Source organism: Neolamprologus multifasciatus, chromosome 3 (assembly GCF_963576455.1).
Source record: "Neolamprologus multifasciatus chromosome 3, fNeoMul1.2, whole genome shotgun sequence".
NCBI lineage: Eukaryota > Metazoa > Chordata > Actinopteri > Cichliformes > Cichlidae > Neolamprologus > Neolamprologus multifasciatus.
Window position 1 is genome coordinate 13,558,156 of NC_140441.1, and position 20,052 is coordinate 13,578,207.

General features: G+C 40.6%; 1 protein-coding gene and 4 non-coding genes across 5 annotated transcripts; all 5 read right to left on the reverse strand.

Moving 5' to 3' along the window:
* Nucleotides 1-2,020: 2,020 nt before the first annotated feature.
* Nucleotides 2,021-13,337, reverse strand: snx15 (sorting nexin 15). Its single transcript, XM_085150658.1, has 7 exons — nt 11,019-13,337; nt 10,303-10,459; nt 8,060-8,175; nt 7,611-7,890; nt 6,371-6,529; nt 4,232-4,429; nt 2,021-2,629 (listed from the first exon to the last, which is right to left on the reverse strand). The coding sequence occupies exons 1-7, from the start codon at nt 11,115-11,117 to the stop codon at nt 2,496-2,498; spliced, it is 1,143 nt and encodes a 380-aa protein (XP_085006784.1). The 5' UTR covers nt 11,118-13,337; the 3' UTR covers nt 2,021-2,495.
* On the reverse strand, nt 3,086-3,167 carry trnal-aag (transfer RNA leucine (anticodon AAG)). The gene has a single exon. It is a non-coding gene; the product is annotated as a tRNA-Leu (tRNA).
* On the reverse strand, nt 3,415-3,496 carry trnal-uag (transfer RNA leucine (anticodon UAG)). Its single transcript has one exon. It is a non-coding gene; the product is annotated as a tRNA-Leu (tRNA).
* On the reverse strand, nt 8,718-8,799 carry trnal-aag (transfer RNA leucine (anticodon AAG)). The gene has a single exon. It is a non-coding gene; the product is annotated as a tRNA-Leu (tRNA).
* Nucleotides 9,951-10,032, reverse strand: trnal-aag (transfer RNA leucine (anticodon AAG)). Its single transcript has one exon. It is a non-coding gene; the product is annotated as a tRNA-Leu (tRNA).
* Nucleotides 13,338-20,052: the final 6,715 nt, after the last annotated feature.

Below are 20,052 nucleotides of genomic sequence, written 5' to 3' on the forward strand. Positions count from 1 at the left end.
AGAAAGAGACGGAGTGAGGGATGGGGATGGAGGGAGAGAGAGAGAGAAAAAAGAGGAGAGTGCTGACACTCTCAGCATGCTAATGTTGTGAGGCTCTACCCCCCCTGTGATTTCAAACCTCCCACCCTCCCGCCATCTCTTTGTCTCTCCATCTTCCTATCTCACATCCTCTACATTTCACAGGTGGAGCACTAGAACGAGGGGGAGATGGAGAGAAAGGTAGAGAGGTGGAGAGATGAGAGGAAAAGAGGGATGTATAACAGGATGGAGCAATGTTATCTCTTGCTTTCTCTCGCCATCCCTCCATCCACTTCAAGCTCACTACAATGGTCAAAACAAAGCATGCAAAAAGAAAAAAGGAGGTATGGTGGAGGGGAGGAAAATAGAGGAAGAGGGAGGGTCCTTTTTTCCCATCCCTTTAACAATGGAGGGATGATCTCTGCTTATCCTCTAATCTCATCCCGTCTTTTTTCCCCTCTCCTCCGTCCTTTCTGTCATGTCTCACACTCTGCAACCCCTCGATGTGGTGGGAGAAAGGGTAGCCTTTTCCTCTCGTTGGCCTCCCTTTTTTTGTCACCTCTCCATCTGTTTGTCCTTCCAGCGCTCACTCAATCCCTCTCTCCTCTCCAGAGAAGGGATTCTGGTGCTGGCTGTGATCTTTTTTTCTCTTTTCCATCTTTTTTTTTTTTGGCATTTCATCTCTTTTCTCTTAGTCAAACATCCAAAATATCCCCTAACAAAAAGGTAGTCGGTGCGTATCGTGGTTTACCTTCATTTACATACTTGGTCACGAAAATGCATGAAAAATTGATTTGACTGATCAAGTATATGCAGATATAGTCACTGTCACTAAACGTTAGTTTTTGGACCATCTTTCCGTTTTTTTAACATCGGCATGCAAAAAAGCAAAACCTGTAGCATCAATTTTTCATTAAGTAGTATAGCTGAAGGCAGAAGAGTTCGGCTACAGGTAGGTTTCAGTTTCCTCCCCAGTTCACTGCTTTGTGCTCAAAATTGTTCATCTGCGGAAAACAAATATGACATTTACCTGATTTTAACATGAACAGGGAGCATGAGTTTCTGCACTACAGCGTTTGTTAGTGGTTATAATCCAATAAGTCAACAGTGCCTCTCAGAGGTAATGCCTTGCTACTGCAGACCCACATGCAACGCGATTGTGAGGGACACTGGGAATAGTCTCATTCCTCCAAATAGAAACAGGATGAAGTGAATGCCCTCATAGTCCAAATGCTCAGTATGACCCACCCCCTATGCAGTGCGACAGATAAAACCTTCAGTATCTATGCCTGCAACAGGGAGAGTCCTGTTTTACAGGTATGATCAGCATTTTTTGTCACACTGGTCTTAATCATTCAAGCTTACTTAGTTTGAATCAGTGTTTTCAAGGTGGCATGGTTAGCATGGCTCCTGCTCCAGCTAGCACATGACGTTACACAGCAGTGGTTGGAACAGTTCCTGAGCCAAACAGGCACACTTTTATCTATCTGCTGCTTATATTGAACTGAAAAGACAAATATAAGACCACGAATGGCCTAAAGACAACATAATCCCCTTAATAATTTATTTGTGTGCCCTTATTAGATTAGATAATAAAAGACAGTTGGATCTGTTAAGGGACAAAATGATTATTTGCATCTTTACTGAGGAAAACAACCATTCTTTAGTGACATTTAATGTACTTTTTATATGTTGCCATCGTTTTCAAAATCTGATTTGTTCACGTGAATACTGCAACTATGTCACATGTACTCATTTCAAACAGGTAATTAGAAGATAGATCTCAGTTTAATTTATTAAAAAATGAGTGATTTATTCCAAATAGCACAAAGGTGTCGACACTGTTTGCACTTTTACTACTTACCTGTAGTAAAACCACATTTATTTTGAATTGATTGACTGATTGTGGACAGCTGTAGTTACAGACTTGGTAACACTGTTGGCTGAAGCAGTGAAGCCAGTGTTTCAAAATGTAGCGAAGAAGCGAAGGAATCTTACTCACTTAAATGAAAATCATATTTATTAACAAAAGATTGTGCAAAAATGTAAATCACTGATACACTTATACATTATTGTGCTCAAGAAGAGGACAATGTAAAGGAAAGACAAAAAGAAGAAGAGATGCATTAGTTCAATAAGTTAACAGCTACGTTGAGTTTCTGTATATGTAGATTTTGTGAGTCACAAGTTTTTCCAAAACAAAGGCAACTAAAGATCCAGTTTGTACTGTAGTGTGTACCTCAGACGTGTGGGTCTGTATGTTTGTGCCATGTTGTTTCATTTCCACATGGATGCGCTTGTATTTGGGAATGCCACGGTCCAAATGTCCGTATGTGCACGTATCCGTGAAACTGTTTATCTGTACTTTTCGTCAGCATGCCTTTGCGTGACATGCCCGTGTATGCCACGACCCTGAGCTCCATTGTGTTCCAGATTTCCTCATATATTGTACATTGTGCGTCAATACACGCGCCCATCTAGTGGTCCTGTGCATGTGCAGGTGTGTGACTGTGAGAGGGTGAGGAGTGCCTTTCGACCAACATCTCAGCGTGCTTCAGGTACTGCGCCGTCCTTCGCATCGCAGACTCCCTGCGTACTGGATCCGTGTCTCCTGCATGGACACAGTGATGAAAATGATTAGTTTATAATATTGTACATGTGGAGGGTTTATCTGAAAAGTGTAACAGAACAGAGGAGACTGACAAAGACAACAAAAGGGACATGTTATGCTCATTCTTAACTTCGCATTCTTGGACTCAACTAGAATATATAAAAATAATCCTTATTTATTTGTTTGAGACAAGCTATTACAGATTCCCAACCTCTCCTTTTAATACAGCTTTCTTCTGATTGGCTGCCCCTCGTAAACAAAAGGCAGAACTCTGTGTCTGAGGTGTCCATGACAGGCACATCCAATCTGATGGACATCATACAGAGCTCATTATCATTTAATATGACCATCTACCATTATATTGCTGTTTATATGAGAGATAGCATGAAAAAGCATAATACAAATCATTATCAGTGCTTTACAATATACAGATGATTAGGAAAAGGAAAACAACCCTGGCAGCAGTGGGATTCGAACCCACGCCCCCGAAGAGACTGGAGCCTTAATCCAGCGCCTTAGACCACTCGGCCACACTACCTCGCAAAAGAAAAACACCAACCCACTGTCAGAAGGTTAATGGGTTAGCAGAGTTTGCCCTCCTGACCACTCAGCCACACTGCCACAAACCTCCCTTTCAGACATGACAAAAATACAGAGGTAAGAACCACAATGGGCACAAATCAGTGCTCACACACTTACCAAAGCTTTGCAAAAAGAGCAACTCTAAACACAGTTATTCTTACGAAGCTACTGAACTGTATTTTCCACACCTGAAAAGGTTTAAGTGGCAGTGGTGGGATTTGAACCCACGCCTCCGAAGAGACTGGAGCCTAAATCCAGCGCCTTAGACCGCTCGGCCACACTACCTGCACTGTGCGTGTCGACATGCTGAAAGTTGATTCTGGTCCTCTAGACATTGGGAAGCGTCCCCCAGGAGGGTCATAGACCCCCTAATGATCCTCTACACGAGCCAAGGTGTGATAATGGGTGTAGGTCACAATCCAAGCTCCTTAGACGAAGAGCAGAACTGTTGCAACATTTCCTTTGGCCATAAAGAAACGCACAATTCACCATAGACAACTGATGTCAGAACTTACGTGTCAGTAACACAACAGCTTATAGCAAAATAACATTTAACGCAGGAGAGTAAAGTTGTTAACGCCGCATTTATCGGCGTGGTAGCAGCACATCGGACAAAGTGCTTGAATATGGTCGGTGAGGCGTCACAGCTGTAAACCTAACCGCACAATTTGTTTTTCATTTGGACACGGTGCACCGTCTGGCGTTCTGCAGGTTCTGCAGTTGGCAAACTGATTGCATGGTCTATTGCCATAGCAACAAAGCTGTTTTAATAATTGATGCAGAAATAGACATGACAGAGAGCATTCGAGTAAAATGCTCCATGTGAAAAAAAACATAAAAGGTTTTTGTTAAACTCAGAATGCTCACAGCAGATTAGTAATTCTAATTTTCCACCACTGCGACAACCACCTCGTATTTTACCCGTCTCCTCAGCTCCTTCATCAGGATTTTTACCTCTTACAGGAGTATCTCTCTCTTTCTCCACCCACCCACTGATAGTTTTGCACACTGAGGGCTCACCTTGTACTCCAGTGATCAGAATATCCACTGCCATCCTGTATCCACAAATGGCAGAACTAATTTCTCCCTCCTTCTCCCTCTCCATGGCAGCTGTCAGCTCCTTGGCAGCTTGGTTTAAGTAACCCCCGTCCTCTCCGTCCACACTGTTTGATGGTAGTGAGAATAACTCTGAGTGGTCGGTGGAAGAATTGGATCTATCTGTAAATCAAAGAAAAAGAGATATTGTAGTAGTAGTGATGTTGTCTTTAGTAAACTATGTCTTATGTTTTATTTGTTAGCTTTTAAAAAGTCACTATTTAAAATAAATCACTGGATGTGATGTTTTTAACCGGAAACAGCAGTTAAGGTCTGCTGTCTAAAACAAGAATTACCTGATATGTTTCATTTTTGGGACTGTTAATTAAACAAAACAGCCAATGTGAAGGTACTGCCCAGGCCTGTGTTTAAACTGTAATGACACTCTGAACTACTTCCTGACCACTTAGAGACCAACTGTAAATAAACATTTGGAAGATGCCTCTGGATCCTTCACCTAGAAGATTACCTCAAGAACTGCAACATTTAATGGTGTCAAAAAACGCTTTTTTAAAATTGCACTTCTATTCATTTTTATTATTATTGTTATTATTATTTATTATAGCCAAAAAAGCCAAGTGAAGGAAGACTGTTATTATATTGGACACAAGGCTCGCAAAATTTCAAAATCTCTGGTAGCCCTTTGGGCAGGCATTCTTCAGTTTTTGGTAGCCCAAAATAAATGTAAGTAGCCCGAATAAAAAAGAAAGCTATTTTTTTATGTTTTGTTTCCGTTACAATATTATACATTAAAGTATAATATTGTAACGGAAACAAAAGTTAATCAAAAAAATTGTTAAAATACAAATCACAGCAAGTGTATAAAAATTACAATCATCAACTCAAATACTTGGTTCTAATTGAACAGAAATTTCTCTGAACTTGTAAGAACTGCGTAGAACATGAATCAGTCTGTGTCAGATCCTGAATCTGAAATTTCCACTGAAGTCACGGGTAAGAGGCAAGTGAAACCAAGATCTAGGCCATTTGCTTTTTGAAGTTTGCAAAGACTGATAAATTTTGCCAAAGGTAGTTCACTCTTTGCAACATAGCACGCTGTTCTAAACAGATTTTTCAGGAGTTCTTGTTGTGCTTGGTTTATTTTTAGTATATTTTTTGCAATTGCTGTTTGTTCTGGGAAAGATACTGCAGACTGGGCAATAATGCATTTCTCATGGGTTCTGATGGGGTCTTTCTTAAAATTACTGGTCCCAGTAACAAAGGCGCTTGTCGACTCAGAAATCAAATGAAACTCACAACACACCTGGCAGAACATCATGTTCTTTAGCTCGTCATATTCCAGCCACAGAAATTCTTTTGTCCATGAAACCAAAAAAGCTGCGCTTTCTTTTTGCCTCATAGTCTGATTTGTCATAACTTTTCCGTTTTGCGGTAGGCTTTTCTTTGGCTGCCCCTTCTTCACCCTGACCTGTCTTATTTAGCTGAGCAGAACTAAAATACCAGCGTAAATCCTGCTGCTTTTACACACGCACTCACATAACGGTCATTCACTTGTCGCGTTTGAATAGTAAGCTAATGAGTGATAAGACGATGTCAGAGGAATTGGTGCGCAATTAATCGTCACTCACCAATCAGTGCTGCTGCTCTCTACACACCGTTCGCGCGATCGCAAAATGAAAGTGAAAGCAAAAAGCAAGCGATTCAATATGTCACATATTGACAGTGGCCCATCGATGCTAATGACATAATTACTCAGCTACATTGGCGAAAGAATGCAAAAGCATAGACATATATTTTCCTTCCTACAATAGCCTGACGGGCAGGGCTGAGTTCGATTTTGGTAGCCCGACTGGAAAAATCGCTAGCCCCGGGACGTCGGGCTAGCGATTTTGCGAGCCCCGGGACAGCACGGGCTCACCAAGTCCTAATAGAGCTCCAACATAAATGTATAAAGACATTTACACTAGTATATGTTATCAGGAAGCTCACAGACATCTTCTTATCCACTGACACAGTAAGTAAAAGTGTTAATGGACAAGACACATATTCGGGAAGACTAAAATCAGCTTTATATGATTACATTCACATTTATTTTGGCATCACCTTGTTTATAGCAGGGATCAAAAGCAGCCAAGTCATTATCAGATAGTGGAGGAGGAACTTCTTCATTTAGGGATGGGAGTCCTTCAGCCACAGAGTCAAACAGTGAGTCGAATTCTTCCTGGGTCTCTTTTGATTCGGGGTCCGTGAATGGAGACGGGACTGGAGGGAAAACACGGATCAAAAAAGTGAGAACAACGGTAAGAATATAAGACATAACCAGTGTTGGTCAAGTTACTTGAAAAAAGTAATCAGTAACTAATTACTGATTACTTCCCCCAAAAACTAATCCCGTTACTTTACTGATTACTTATTTTCAAAAGTAATTAATTACTTAGTTACTTTTTAAAAACATGATTTACAACCTGAATAGGTGATAAAGCGATAGATCTTTCTGCCCAATTCTACTTTTTCTACATAATCCATCATACTAAATGTAATCAAATGGAAAAGTCTCTTTTTAAAACTTGTTTTATTCGTTTTAGTCTTTTAACTTTATGCATCAAGTAAAAATTTAATTATATGCAACATTCTCTGACTTGAAGAAATTTGTTTAATATTTAAACCTATTTTCTGCACATTCCAGCACATAAAATATTTTTGTGTGTGTTTACACTCAGTCTTTCAAATAGATGCAAGTAAAACACAGCAGAAAATAAAAAAGTCAAAGACTAGCGGTCCTTTTGCTCTATTTTCACCTGTATAGCAGGAGTGAGGTAGGCGGAGGTTTATCCTGGTGCAGGTGTGCTGCAGCGGTCAGTGGAAGAATCCGCGAGTTTCTCTGTGAGTTTCTCATTACGTTGTTGCGCACTCGGAGCTTGTTTAGGGTTTTTTTCGGAGTAAAAAGAAGTCTTCTTCCCACGCACAACGGACGCTAATGTTTTTGTCACTGTTTATGGAATCAAACTCAAAGTAAGGTCAGTACTTCCACGCTTTAAACGCTGCACGCTCATACTCTCTCCCGCACTCGATATATTATCCATTGTTGATCTGCACACAGCTGTTGTCACGAACGCCGGACTCGCTTACGTCACTGTCATGAGACATTCTCGCAAAAAAATCACGGTTTTAGTAACGCAGTAACGCAGCGTTCCTACGTGAAAGTAACGGTAATCTAATTACCGTTTTTGCAATAGTAATCCTTTACTTTACTCGTTACTTTAAAAAAAGTAATCGGATTACAGTAACGCGTTACTGCCCATCTCTGGACATAACAGACCATCACACATTGTGAGATTTCTACCTCGGTCATCCAGCTCTGCGTCGCTAAGCTCCTCTTGCTCTTCTTCTGTTGGAGATCCTCCGATCTCACTGTAGGCTTCAGCTGCCACTTCTGGTTCTCCCACTTCTAAACTCAGGTTATTGCCCAGATCCTGGGGCAAGGTGGGAGCCTCCCTGCCCTCCTCTTCCTCAGCAGGCTCACAGTCTGATGCCCTACGGTTGGGGAGGGGGATGAGAGGAGGAGGCAGAGCCCCCGCAGAAGAGAGAGGTGTGGCATCCAGAGGCCTTGTTACCTCACCACCCTGAGTAAGGGAAGGGATAGAGTGGCAGCATTAGAGAAAAGGGGTCTGGTAATATAACGAATGTTAACCTGGCACATGTTTTGTTTTTCTGTTCTGTCTTTTAATGTTTGTTAAAATTTGAGTAATGGTTGGTTTAGATTGTAAGAGTGCCTCTCTGAGTGTGTCTTACTCTGAAGAACTCCTTCAGCTGTGGGCTGTTATACAGAGCAGGAATGCTGGTAGTAAACTGCAGCATGGCCTCTGCTGCTTTTCTCCTTTCCTCTATCACAGCCCCATCAAACCTTCCTAAAGTTACAAGAGAGAAAAGGGAAGTGTTACAATTTCTTTTTCACTTCTGAAGCTGCCGTTAGCGTTAGTGTTAAGTAATCGCCATTTGTCGAGGTTAAAACTGCTGCCATCATATTAAGCAGGGCATGAAAAGTTGAATGAACTCATGACTGTTTATAGGTATGGCTCAACTGATTTGCTGCGTTTGCAGTTTGATGTTAGTAACCACTGAAAAATGAAGCCACTTCAGCTCTTTGTGTACTATAACTTTGCTCTTCTCTTCAGCTGGCTGACGGACCAACATGAGCATGAGGAACAGCGGACCACAGACTGAGTTACCTGACACTGTCTCCATCGACAACAAAACTCTCTGCAGGGAGTCGCACCATTCCCGGAATGTGCTGCTCCTGCTGAACCATATTTACACTTGAGTTTTTACACACAATGTTTCACAAGGAGGCCAACCCTAAACATGATGCTTCTAATGAAGACAAATAGAGGTGTGTCTATTTGTCTTAAACTTCCTTTTTTCTCCCCACTTCCAAATGAAAATGTTTACATGGCAGTGGTGGGATTCGAACCCACGCCCCCGAAGAGACTGGAGCCTTAATCCAGCGCCTTAGACCGCTCGGCCACACTACCTGCTGAAAGGCTATGACTCACTGTCCTACCTCATTTTACCTTTCTCAGAACACATTTGAAGAGAGGACTGTACTCCACAGCAGTGTTGCCAACTCCTCAGTAAGGAAAATCGCTATTGGTTGTCCTAAAAGTTGCTAAATGATGTCATCACCTAATTTGCATAATTGGTCATGCTAATGTAATTGTAACCTACGTTGTTGGAGAGAGAAATAACATCGTGGAAGAGACATAAAGTGAGTAAAAAACGTCCTAAATGCATTTAGAGTTTATTTAGAACTAAAAATTAAATTTATTTTAGCAATTATTGTTTTTTTAATGTCACAATTCCAACCCTGCTCCTTTATCTGGGCTTGGACCGGCAAAAGTGACCCGAAATAGGCACTCTGGTGGAGTTACTTTGTATGTGTGTGTGTTTATAAGTAGTTTTAAACCTTGTGATCCACAAAACAGCAACAACAGTAAAAGAGTAAAAGAAGAACTGACTGCGTTACAGCACCCGCTGCTTGTTGAGAGTAAAAGCGATATGCGCTTTCACGGCTAGGGGGTCTGAAAACTCGCTAAATATAGCGACAAAGTCGCTAAGTTGGCAACACTGCTCCACAGTTCTGACATGCTAACTGTGAAATTAACTTTGATTGGTCGATGTTGCTGTACACATCACAACAAGGTCCAAAGAGAGTTCAGGTTTGCATAATTGCCACACTACCACAAAACTGCCCACCTCCCATTCAGACTTTTCTCATCAGCATGATCTGATAAAATATACGGCACAGCTGCTTTTCATTTTCAACACTCATGCAAATAGACTGTAGGAGGAAGGCAAAGCATCTCTAGAGAACACATACACATGCTCCCCTCGAATGCTTTCAGGAAGGGTCACATTAAAACAAATGGAGCTACCTGCTATAAATAATGAAATTTTAAAAGAGCATATCGAATGCATCTCATTATAACAAATTTAGCACATATAGCACATTTTTGGAAAGGTCTGATCCAACATTTCGAACAGTTCTCAGATAATTAGTGTCATGAGTTACTTCAAGATATTTAAATAGACACAAATCCCTCTGGGGCTCTGTCAGGAAGAGTCAGATTAAAACAAATGGTGCTACCTGCTGTAAATAATGAAATTTTAAAAGAGCATCTCATGCTGGCAGTGGTGGGATCTGAACCCACGCCTCCGAAGAGACTGGAGCCTTAATCCAGCGCCTTAGACCGCTCGGCCACACTACCACAAGACACTCCTCAGTTTATCAGCAAAAACAAACAACACAGCTGCTTTTCCTTTACCAAGGAGTAAAGCTCACGACAGGCAAAACTCAAACCAAAGCAAAAAGACCGACCCTAAACATGTCACTTCTCATAGAGACAAGGAAATCTGACAGGAAATGTCACAAGAATTGTGACGAAAGTCTCAAAACAGGAATGAAAGACATTAAGCACAATAATTGCATGAAAGGCTCCGCAGGAATCTAAAGCATAACACAATCTTTACTCATGTACCAAAAAGTTGTGCTCGGGGAAAAGGTGGAAACTCCTCCTCTCTTCTGAACAGGTTCCTGTGTGTGTAGGCCAACTCCCCGTGGAGCTTCTTCAGCTCTGAGAACCTCCTCCACACAACCACCTCCTTCACATCTTCTGGGTGACGCTTGGACACAAACTGCAGATGACAGAATATAAAGTAAAGGTCGCTTAACTGGCTGCATGTTTAACAATGAGACACAGCAGATTTGCTTTTTGGTAACACTGCAGAGGCCACGATTTAAATGATAAATTTAAGGGGGAGCCATGAGTGATTGATCCTCTTTGACTTTATACGCATGCCTCTGTAGTCATGCGGGTGCTCGTGAACTGGATCACAAGTTCTCTCTGTTTCATTGGGCTGCTCATTGTGCACTACTGCCTCAAATAAAAGGCCCGTTGTATAGTTATTTGTTTATTTATATGAGCTAGCTGCGGTCGCCTGTCACTCTACTTCGTTAGAAATGAACACTACTTATAATAATACCAAGTCACTTACTTTTAACTGATGTTAAAGACCAAAGAGAACAGCGCTAAGCTAACACCTTTGTGCTACGCATTTCAAGTTAAAATACGTTTTGTTAAGTAATAAGCAAAACAGCTAACCACGTAGTTATTAAGCATGATTACACCCGACTCTACGATAGGTTTCAATTAATGACGCTGTAGCTAAGGATAGATAAACAGTGTAAACTCACCCTCGCCGTTACTTTGTACTCGGTGTGGCCCTTCTCGTGTGTGCGTGGGTCGGTAACGGAGAAGAACCGATAATAGTCTTCTTTGAGTTTCCGTGACATATTTGCTCTCGTCAATAAAAGAAAAACGGCGTTGTGGTTTTAGCGGCACAAAACGCGAACGCTCAAAGGCTCTGTTGTGATTCTTTCGCCCCTTCTCTCCGTGGATGTACTCATTTCCTGGTTGGTGACGTGTACGAATGCGTGATTACGTAGGAGATGAGACGTCAAACTATTCAGTTTAATGTTACAAAATTTATTTCCTCCAGTAGGTACATGTAAATAAAATTAAACATTAAAAAATACTTTTAAAAAATGAGTCCATGGTTTTTACGTACTTTTTTCTTTATTATATAAATTAAATCTAAGAAGCTATAATGGATCCAGTCCCAGGGATAACACATACAAACAACCATTCACACTCGCATTCACACCTATGGGCAATTTAGAGTTACCAACTAACTTAACCCCACTTTGGACTGTGGGAGGAAGCTGGAGCACCCAGAGAGACCCCACACAAACACGGGGCGAACATGCAAACTACACAAAGAAAGGCTCTGGCCATTCAATATGTGGTAGTTTTATCAAATGTTGTTATAACTGGAATAGTAAGATGACACAATATATTAAAAGTATATATAGATATATAAATTTATGTAGCAATAATTTTATGAATATATGAAGATAACAGTCAGGACTGGGTCAACCGTATCCATATCCACTGTAACCATAATGTTACTCACTTTACCTTTCTCTGATTTTAATATTGTTGTTGATCAGTCACCGTTGATTAGTCACATTGTCACAAACAGTCATAAAAATGCCCTCTAACTTTTATTAACCATGTAATTATCAGGGAAATACTCCAGGGGGTGCTCTAATGTTTCGTAGCTTTCAACACAATCATATAAACCCCCCAAAACTGTGTTTGTGCTGCTAAAAGGAAACATATTCTCCATCAAAGATGACGCTAAAAGAAAAAAAAGGCACATAAAAGTGTTGGACATACCCTTTTTGAGACAATAGAACAAAGTGAACAACAACAGACGTTACTGAGGAAGCTCCAGCTGTGCATATTGTCTAACATCCCCTACCACTGTATTCCCAAGCTTTTATCTGTTTCCCATAGGATATAAATGTAATGATCAGAGGCATGTTTAGTTGATATATCTGATTCACATATTTACAGCAACACAAAGGCTTTGAAATTGTCAAAATATCCTGAAGATCCTCATATTCAATGGTCCAAAGCCTTCCTCTCAAAGCTTTGAACAAGATTCTGAGTTTAGGCTGAAGCTCACAGGTCCGTTGTCATCTTTATTGGTTCTGCTTGTCTCTCTGGCAAATTACCAGCTAAACTATAAGAAAAATGTTTAGCATACCAAAATGACGTAAATGTTTAATTGGAAGTTACTTGACTCGTTTGGAATTACCAATGACAGACTAGGAAACTCAGCTCAGCAGGCTGTAGTCATGCTCCAATGTCATATTCAGGTCCATATAGATCACCTGCATGTGCAGAATGGACAATCTGACATCCTTGTGTTGGCGTTGTTCCCACATCATCATAATTAATGTTTTTCCAGGGTCCACATTACAAGTGACCAATCACCTTCTTGTGACGTCATACTTTATAATACCCACCTTCAAAAAACAAATGTTCTTCGAGAAACCGCCTTTTGTCCGCCGATCCAGCAATTTGAATTCCACTCAAGATACTTTTCTTTAATAAACGGTAAGCATTATACAAATATTTTCCTTGAAATGGCTGAAATGGATAGCTGTTTGTTTGCTAGTGATAGGCTACTTGCGAACCAGTGTTCTCCAGACAGAGAATTGCGTGTCAATGTATTATGATATATAATAAATGTACAGGTGAATATAGCTGTCATAAAAATGTTGTCAGGCAAAATTGCAGTAGCTTCCCTGATCATTTTACAAACATAAGTGAATAGAGTTTGAACTAAAAGGCCTAGACTAATGGTTGTGTGCTGAATCTATGAATCGAAATATCACCTGGAAACATAATTAACTGGTCCATAGCTGTGAAACTGGACATGGGTTCTTGATTCTATGGAGATTAACAGTAATCCATTAATTTACAAATTTGTCCTGGGCCATCGTGTTAATGTTGTCCCTGGGACATCGTGTTAATGTTTCCCTGGGACATCGTGTAAATGTTGTCCCTGGGACATCGTGTAAATGTTGTCCCTGGGACATCGTGTAAATGTTGTCCCTGGGACATCGTGTTAATGTTTCCCTGGGACATCGTGTAAATGTTGTCCCTGGGACATCGTGTTAATGTTTCCCTGGGACATCGTGTTAATGTTTCCCTGGGACATCGTGTAAATGTTGTCCCTGGGACATCGTGTTAACATTAACACATCGTGTTAATGTTAGAGAACACTGGTACGAATTTGTCCTGGGCCATCGTGTTAATGTTTCCCTGGGACATCGTGTTAATGTTTCCCTGGGACATCGTGTAAATGTTGTCCCTGGGACATCGTGTTAACATTAACACATCGTGTTAATGTTAGAGAACACTGGTCTAGAGAACACTGGTACAAATTTGTCCTGGGACATCGTGTTAATGTTAACATTATGTTAATGTTAACATTATGTTAATGTTAACATTATGTTAATGTTAACATTAACACGATGTGTAAAATTCGTGCTAACGAAATTTACACAAATTTGTAAATTTCTGGATTACTGTTAATCTCCATAGAATCAAGAACTCATGTCCAGTTTCACAGCTATGGACTAGTTAATTATGTTTCCAGGTGATAGTTTGATTCATAGATTCAGCACACAACCATTAGTCTAGGCCTTTTAGTTCAAATTCTATTCACTTATGTTTGTAAAATGATCAGGGAAGCTACTGCAATTTTGCCTGACCCAACCCCCGGGCCACGAAACACCAAAAAAGTTGGGGAACGCTGGTCTAGAGAACACTGGTTAGCTAATGCTGTCGGCAAGTAGCCTATCACTAGCAAACAAACAGCAAGCCAAGTGAGGAACACATGTATAATGCTTACCGTTTAAAAAGTATCCTAAAAGGACTTCAAATTCGGCGGACAGGCGGCGGTTTCTCGCGAGTGACAGACAGAGGCGGGCACAAGTGAAGAAAATTTGTTTTAAGGTGGGTATTTCGAAGTCGCAGAAGTATGACGTCACACGAAGGCGATTGGTCACTTGCGATGTTGAACCTGGAACAACATTTATTATGATGATGTGGGAACAACGCCAACACGAGGGCTGTGTCCCATTTCAGGGTCTGCACGCTTGAAGTACGCGCACTACGCGTACTACATACGCGTACGAGAAGTGCGGAAGTGAGAGGCTTGTGAAATGGGACGTGTGAAATGCTTCGTCGCGCTGTTCAGGTTGCCTAGCAACCATGATACTAACCGCGAGAAACGTTACATACAGCTTTGTTTGACAGAAATGAAGGAGAAAAATGTTTTGTTGGTCATTCATTTTTGTCATGACATCACTTTGATTAGTTGAGTATCTGAGGCTGAGGCCACGGGACTGTAAAACATGATTGTTGGGCTTCATTTCTGTACTGAACAGTCATTTAAGAGTAGTTAGCAAATAACAATTAGCTAATGTTGTTCATGAGACTAAAAACATCTCACTGTGGTAATGTAAATATAATATGGCCAATATTATATTATTGTCAGATTATCATGATATATATATATATATATATATATATATATATATATATATATATATATATATATATATATATATATAAAGTAAGTATAAGTATAAGTATATATAAAATAAAATATATATATATATATATAAAATATATAATATAAAATAAAATATATATAAAGCCTATATATATATATATATATATATATATATATATATATATATATATATATATAGGCTTTAAAACCAAGTTAACACTGTAAGTACAAACATCACTAATGTCACACAACTTTGCCAACATGTGGCCAACAGCAATGTTTTAATGTTCTTCGTTATTAAACATTCGCACATAATTAAGGACGTCATGTTCAGTACTTACTTTTGACAGTTCACTCTTCGGCCGCTCCCTTCGCCGTATTTTGCGGCAAAATTATCCACACCCACCGCCGCGCTATGAATTGTGGGATATATGGGACCACGAAGCGTGCACCGGACCACGCTCGATATTTGGGGAAATCGACGGCGCATTTGGAGTATGCATTTGAAGTACACTTCGAATTGGGATAGCCGTCGTCGCGTGGCGGTGATGTAATCGCACTTAAAATGCGTACTTCAAGCGTGCAGACCCTAAATTGGGACACAGCAGAGGATATCAGATTGTCCGTGCGGGACGTCTAATCTCTGTTTGGGTGGAACAAGTAAAAAATAGCAGAGGATGGTTTCGATCCATCGACCTCTGGGTTATGGGCCCAGCACGCTTCCGCTGCGCCACTCTGCTCACACAGCGGAAGCTGTCGCAAAGCTCTTCACATGGCTCAGCTGTTTTGCATTCTTATCACAGAAAGGGGGCCTTCTTACATAATTTGCAACCACTGTTTCCTGCTGACAAGAGGAGGTGGTTAGTTATATAGAGAGGGGCTCAACCGAAGGGAGAGGGTTTAGAGAACCGGGCAGAAAAATGCTGTAATGGTAGAGAAGGTGATGGGAATACAAAGGAAGGAATTCTTTTAAATATGTCAAGTATATTTTTCACAGAGCTTAAAAGCAGAAGTCGTGTGTATGTTACAGTATTGTGTGCTCTGTGATTTCAGCAGTGTGTCCCGCATCTGTGTGAGGTGTATTATATTAGATCCTTTATATATATATTTTTCTTCTTAATGGTGCATTTTTAAGGAGAACTGACTAATTAGCTCCATTCATGCAAAATTAAAGAGAGGGAGGCTTTCCAAACCGAACAGGCTCCTCTTTGTCTGTGAGAGGAAACTAGGTCATTCGTTCTCATTGTCAGAGGAAGCAGGAGGCGCTGCTTAATGGGCAGAAAAACAATCAGAAGAAGAGAGAGCGTACAAGCAGAAAGGTTACGAAATGTACAGTCGGCAAGACACGGCACACGTGTGGGATCAGATATCCCCGCTGAGGGACAATATATTAGTTACATAACTGAGAGCGCTAACGTTAAACAATATGGCTCAAAGTCCACGTGCAGTCTGATTAATTGCATGTTTCGCTCTGTAAGTCATTCTCTTTATCACCAGTGCAGCACAGTCATTGGTGGATTCTTCTTTTCCCCTCTATCCAGGACCCAAAGTGTAGCCGCGCATGTTCTGTTGGCTGTAGATCCAAAAGACAAACATGCTCATGTTTGTTGAAGAGGAGAACAAATCAATCTGTGAATACACCTTTGCACTTTTTAGATGAGATTAAAGCAGCATTTCCCCGAACTTCATTCGTTCGGTGTGAACTTTGAATGCGAGAGCTCATTGCAGGGAACTTGAAACAATGAGATGAAAGCGTAAGCTCTCGGCCAGACTGGTCTAGACTGGTCTGAACTGCTGATTATTTTCCTTTTTTTTCTCTCCTCCCAAGCACATGCGGTCTTACTAAATAAACTCTCTCACGGGGATCAGACGATTCTTGGTGTAGCCATATGTGTGCGTATGTGTGTGTGCATGAATGACTGCATTCAGTGAGATGATCACTCGAGCCCTGACTGACTGACTCTAATCTAAACTTTAAAAATCTAGAAGTTTTCACATAGTGCTTCTAATCAGCTCCTAATTTGCCCTACTTTGATCTTGTTACAAAATCAGTTACTATGGTAATGTGAACTGAGACCTTGAACGACAGGTACTGTACAGTCTTCCCTGTGTTCTTCCCCCCTCCACTGAAAAAACAGAAAAAAACAAACTATGCAGCAACTTTGGCCTTCTTTCATCTCTGTTATTATGCTGTGGGGGTCTGTGTGCTGGCTTATAGACTCCAGCAGAACATCCCCTCCTCCTCTACCAAAGGCATAAACAAAGAAGACAAGTCTAGGAGTGAATTAGTCCCTCCGTGTCCTCTGTGAACTTGTTGTGATGATGGCTAATGTTCTTTCGTTCTTGTTTTATTGCCAAGTTGGGATTGATTCGGTTTTCCGAGGATTCAGATGCTGCTTAGGTTTTGACCAATTTATCCTGTAAACTGTTTAAGCAGAACTGAAAACCTCACAGGGCTGAGACAACATGTGTGAAAAGGACACTAACAGTCTCTCCGTCGCTCTAGGCTTTGCTTCCATTAATACCCCGAGCTGTGCTCCAATATATTCCTCACCCTCAGCTCAAAAACATGTTTACACATCCCTCCCCTCTCTCTGCCTGTCTGCTCTTTCCCCTCATTCCTAGTTCTCCTCCCTCCTCCAGTCTCCTGTTTCCTGATCTACTCACTCCTCCTCCCAGTTTTCCCCACATGCTCTGCTGTTTTTACAGAAAAACAGAGCATATTCTGCAACTTTTCCTTGTATCCTCAATACTTCCCCAGCTGGAAAGCACAGTGTGTCCACATCAGCCAATGCTCAGCAGCTCTGTTACAACCTGACTCTGCCACTTATGCACACATGATCAACAGGCTGTGATAAAAACAGAAACAGATGGCGTGTGTTTGACTTTGATGAAATAGGAGAAGTGAGCATGAGTGCGTCATGTAGATATGCAGCTGCCAAACACTGGTTATAAAGTTAGATTTTATTCTTGGGCATATTTAAATAGTCAGCAGAAGACATTTAGAAAGGTTTTAAAATTAGTGACACCAGGTAGCAAAAGCCTGGCACAATGACTAAGCTGAATAACAGCAGAGTATAAATAGATTTAATGTCACACATCCTAAATTAGACACCCCTCCCTACCACTGGTTAAGGTTTGACCGAGACATATCCACATGGAGAAGAACATGTACCAGTGGTGAAGTCTGAAAATGAAATAAACAGGCACCACACTGTTTCTGGAAGACATAAAATAGTCCCTGAAGACAAATATGGCATATAAGAAGATCATGGCCTAATCTATAACACAAAAATCTTCTGTATGTCTTTCTTTATGTTTTCACTCATATTCAATCAGTTTTTTAATGCCGATCATAAAGGCTTTCCGCTTGCCAACAGATAAGATAAGATAAGATGACCTTTATTAGTCCCACAGGTGGGAAATTTGTTTTGTTACAGCAAAAATGCAAAGTTATGTAGCAGAAATTAGAAAAGACTGGAATGCAATAAAATAAAATAAAATACTATATACAATAGAGCAAAACAGAATAATATATACAATAGAATAAAATAGAATACAAATGCTATACAACTGAGTAAGAAAATACAAAAGTAGAACTTTGTCAGAAAAAGAATAGTCACCACTCTAGTTTATCTTTTGTCTGACTGCATATATTCCAAAGTGGCCTCTTGAACAGGACACAGAGTTCACTGAACTCAAATGATCTCCACAGTCACCAAATCTAAATCCAACAGAGCTCCTTTTGGATGTGGTGGAAAGAGAAACGTATCATGCACGTGCAGCTGACAAATCTGCAGCAACTGAGTGATGCTATCATGTCAATATTGAGCAAAATCTCTGAGGAAAGTTTGTAGCGCCTTGCTGAATCTATATTGCATAGAATTAATGCAGCTCTGAACCCAAGAGGGGGTCCCAACCCAAAACTAGCCAGGTGTACATAAATACTAGTAAGGGTTGCAGTAACGTCACAGGACTCTGAAAGCCCGAGCTGTTGGAGTCAGTGGACTATACTGGACGTATCACTACAAAATAAACTGATTAAGTAGTCAGATAAAAAAAAAAAAAGTTTGAAATTAAGTGCCGTAACATGTCACATCTGTGAAGGCAACAAGCACACACATGCAGGGGTTCAGTTACATGAACATGCTACATAACTGTTTCTGCAGTTACCTGTCACTGCAAGTTGTTTACTTGAACCTGCTTAGCAGAGACAGAAAGAAACAGCACCAGGGTCGTGTAAAGGGCAAAAACACTGTGCAGACATAGAGGAGTAGAGAGCAACAAGCAGCCTGAGAAGACACAGATAACACAACTATATCACAGACAGACAGCGAGGTTCTTTGTTATAGTTGTACTGTAAGAGCAGAGGGAGAATTGCAAAGTGTAAAATCAAAGTTTGCACCATTGCACTACATGAAACACACACGAGTATGATTCATTTATGCAAACATTTACGGCAACTATAAATCCAAGCATTCTGCCTTCATTCTGTCTAACTTGTATGTCATAATAAATCACATCAGTGTACAGCAAACTGGACAATTAGGGTGAAAAACATGCCCCCACACATACTTATTTAATGTGCGCTCTTCCTAGAAGTCTACTGTTACTTCTAGGAAGTAAATTCTGTAGCTTTGTTTGTAACTTCTCTTACTGTAACTCGATGAAGGTCAACAACAGCTGGAGAAAGATTTAGAGCTCAATCTGGGACAGGAGGATGTTGGTTTTTAGATTGGCTGCGCCCAAATACTGTCTCCAACAGAGATATACATTGTTAGACCTGGCATGAAATAATCTGTCATCGGCATGAGTGTGATCAGCTTTAACCCAGAATCGACACAGAAAATAGAAAGCAGCACGAACCTGACATTTTCAAACAGGGTCTAACAACATATTTTATACCTTTACAGAGAAGCGATGCTCAGTTTTAATCTGTTGCTCAGCTCCCAGGAGAAGCATTGCAAGTACAATTCAACTCAAATGGGATTTTGCTGATTTTGTTGTTTCGGTACTGTAGAGTCAGCGTGATCACAGGAGACTAAGTGGTCAGCTGTTTACGCTTAAACACTGCAAACAAGGTCTATATGGTAAAACAAAAACAAGAGAGCGACAGAAAGGTCCTCAGTCGTGAAATTAGATCAGTGAAACACAGAGTGGCAATCTCCACTGATCAGAAGAAGACAGCTGGATAATCACATTACCAATCATCTTGCCTGTGAAGCAAACTGGATTATCTTCAGTTTGTATAATAACTGATAAATAAACATTAAGAAGGAACAGAACAAAGTTTT

Coding starts and splice junctions, on each gene's coding strand:
- snx15 (XM_085150658.1), bottom strand. CDS start 11,117: ATGTCACGGAAACTCAAAGAAGACTATTATCGGTTCTTCTCCGTTACC. Junction 10,460..11,018: donor AGTACAAAGTAACGGCGAGG/GTGAGTTTACAC, acceptor TGTCATCTGCAG/TTTGTGTCCAAGCGTCACCC. Junction 4,430..6,370: donor TGATCCCTGCTATAAACAAG/GTGATGCCAAAA, acceptor TTTGATTTACAG/ATAGATCCAATTCTTCCACC.